Source organism: Arachis duranensis, chromosome 7 (genome assembly GCF_000817695.3).
Source record: "Arachis duranensis cultivar V14167 chromosome 7, aradu.V14167.gnm2.J7QH, whole genome shotgun sequence".
Classification (NCBI taxonomy): domain Eukaryota; kingdom Viridiplantae; phylum Streptophyta; class Magnoliopsida; order Fabales; family Fabaceae; genus Arachis; species Arachis duranensis.
This window is the reverse complement of record NC_029778.3, coordinates 55,071,329-55,073,964: the sequence shown is the minus strand read 5'-3', so window position 1 is coordinate 55,073,964 and position 2,636 is coordinate 55,071,329. Positions and strand designations below refer to the sequence as shown.

Sequence of the window (2,636 nt, the reverse complement as noted above, 5' to 3'; positions counted from 1 at the left end):
CCCTATTCTCTTTATCTCTCTCTGGCCTGATACCTATATCCTTAAAAATGGGGTGCGGTTAGACATGAGATTTTTTTTTCCCGATAGCATGGAGCTTTGATTTTGAAATTAGGAGAAATGGTAAGGTTTACAATTGATGAGAAGTGAATTTTTTGTTTGTCACAGTAGGAGAAAAAGGAGGTGATAGTGGTGCTTTGTGTCAGAATGAGGTCGGTGCCTTCCAGGAAGAAAATGATTGTACAAAGTAGCTCAGTTTTCTACCCAGATTTCGGCAAATGATTATGAGCTCACGCGCTGTGACTTTCGGTGTCGCAGTTTACAGGCAGGTGTTGATTTTAGAGGACATGACAATGGACAATGACTAGAGACAATCCTAGAATTGGTCATCATCCACTTGTTTCTGCAACACTGACCTTGAAATCTACTTTGAGATAGAGATAAAGAGAGACTGAAAGTTTAGTTTAAAATTGAAAACTATAGATTTCTTATTACGCAAAGAAAATCGACATCAAAGTTAGCTTTCAATCTAAAATATGTTAGGATATAAATATGTATTAAAAATAAATTAAATCATATATATATATTGATAATTAATTTTAATAGCTAATTTTACTATACAAATAAATTATTCGCCAGCTTTGATTTTTTTTTCTTTTTTTTTTTTTTGCATGACTTGTAACTAATTGTGCATATATAGACTGAAGAGTAAGTTAGTTAATTGAGTTAGATTTAGAATAATTGTATTTATTTCTAGCTTCCACTTAGATAAAGTATATATACATAAGCATCTCTTTTCATTCATTTATTATTTGATTTTCTTTTTCCAAATTAGATAGCAAAATGAATTCCCGCCCATCCCATAACAAAACCTCTATAAAAGCTTCTCTCTCCACCAGTCCACCCACAACTCACTTGTGGGGCTTCTGTGAACATGAAAATGGTTTGCCGCCTAGACACAAACTACGGACACGTGCCTTTGTCATGGCTTTGCTATAACTTGACTATATTTTAGAAGATAGTTGAACCAATGACTTGCAAAACAAAAAATAAAGTATCATATCATTAATTAAGCAAACATCCAAATGAATCATCCGCAGGAGAATACATCATCACAAAACTAATATTTCTGATACAATATTTGGGGTTCTAAATAAAATGAAATAATAGAACTCTACTCAAATGAAACTGTTCCAACTTCCAATCCAAAAAGAAGCCAGACTCTAAAATTTTAAGTGACTACTAGCAGCAATGACTAATTTGGTTTATGATGTTTCACTCAGCACGGGATTGGCCTGCTCTGGATGAGAGGATGATACCGACGATAAGGCCATAGAGAGCAAGAGCTTCAGCAAAAATCAATATCAGAATCATTCCGACAAACAACTTCGGCTGCTGAGCATTAGCCCTGAAAAAGTCGGAGTAAGTGAGTAACCTTAGTCGGCGTCAAAGGATTCTCTAATATATTTGCATATATATTCATGCACAACTCTGTTAGATAACCCACGGGTGGTGTAGCCGATTGCAGCCAACTAGTGAAAAAAAGAAATCTATTAAGGGAAAAAAAAAACAGCACCACAACTCAAGAGTAGGGGTGGAAAAAGGCCAGGCGGCCTGCCAGGGGCCTGCAGCCTGGCCTATGTTTGGCCTGGCCTGTTATAAAATAGGTACAGGCCTAGGTTCTTTTAAAAGCCTTAATACATTAATAGGCCAAGTCCAAACTTACTAATTAGCCTTATAGGCCTGTCAGACCTGTCTGAGCCTGTTAAAATATAATTAAATATATAAATAATTATTTATTATTAAAAAATTATGAGATATTCTTTTAAATTTATTATATTTTATTATAAAGAGTAAAGTATTGTTTTTGTCCCCAACGTTTGGGGTAAATCTCAAAATTGTCCCTAACGTTTCAATCGTCCTATTTACATCCCTAATGTTTTAAAATTGACTCAATGTTGTCCTGCCGTTAGGGATCCGTTAATAAAATTAACGGCGGGACAAAATTGAGACGATTTTTAAACGTTAGGGACGTAAATAGGACTAAAATGTTGAGGACAAAAACGATACATAGAAATAAATTTTAATTTTATTCTTCAATAATATCAATTTTTTACTGTACGTAGTATTAATTATTTTTAATCATATTTACACTTAATCACCTTATTTTCATTCTAAATAAACTCCGCCTATGTTACACTTGCGGTACATAGCCGGTCCCAAGCCCGGATAAAGGAGGAGGGTTGTGTTAGGTCTTCGGCAACCAACGTAAAAATATAGCCGAACCCCCCATGACAGTATTCAATTATTTTTAATCATATTTACACTTAATCACCTTATTTTCATTCTAAATAAATTAATTTTTTTTATAATTTTATGCTTAAAGTAATATAATTTTTTTATAAATAAATAAATTTTATACTTTCATTCTAAATAAATAATGTAATTTTACTTTTATTACTTAATCACATTACTTATATTTTTTTTATAGTTTTACACTTTCATTCTAATCACATTACATTATTTATTTAGAATAAAAGTGTAAAATTTATTTATTTATAAAAAATACATTACTTTAAGTGTAAAATTAAAAAAATAAATTTATTTAGAATGAAAATAAGGTGATTAAGTGTAAATAT

The 2,636-nt window shown here is 31.9% G+C and overlaps 1 protein-coding gene across 1 annotated transcript in view; it reads right to left on the bottom strand.

Moving 5' to 3' along the window:
• Positions 1-1,032: 1,032 nt before the first annotated feature.
• The window catches only part of LOC107459124 (V-type proton ATPase 16 kDa proteolipid subunit), a 5,119-nt gene continuing 3,515 nt past the window's right edge, over positions 1,033-2,636 (bottom strand). Inside the window, exon 3 of the mRNA XM_016077335.2 lies at positions 1,033-1,405. Within this exon, the coding sequence (XP_015932821.1) occupies positions 1,273-1,405 (133 nt within the window). The 3' untranslated portion in view covers positions 1,033-1,272. The remainder of the gene's footprint in view (positions 1,406-2,636) is intronic.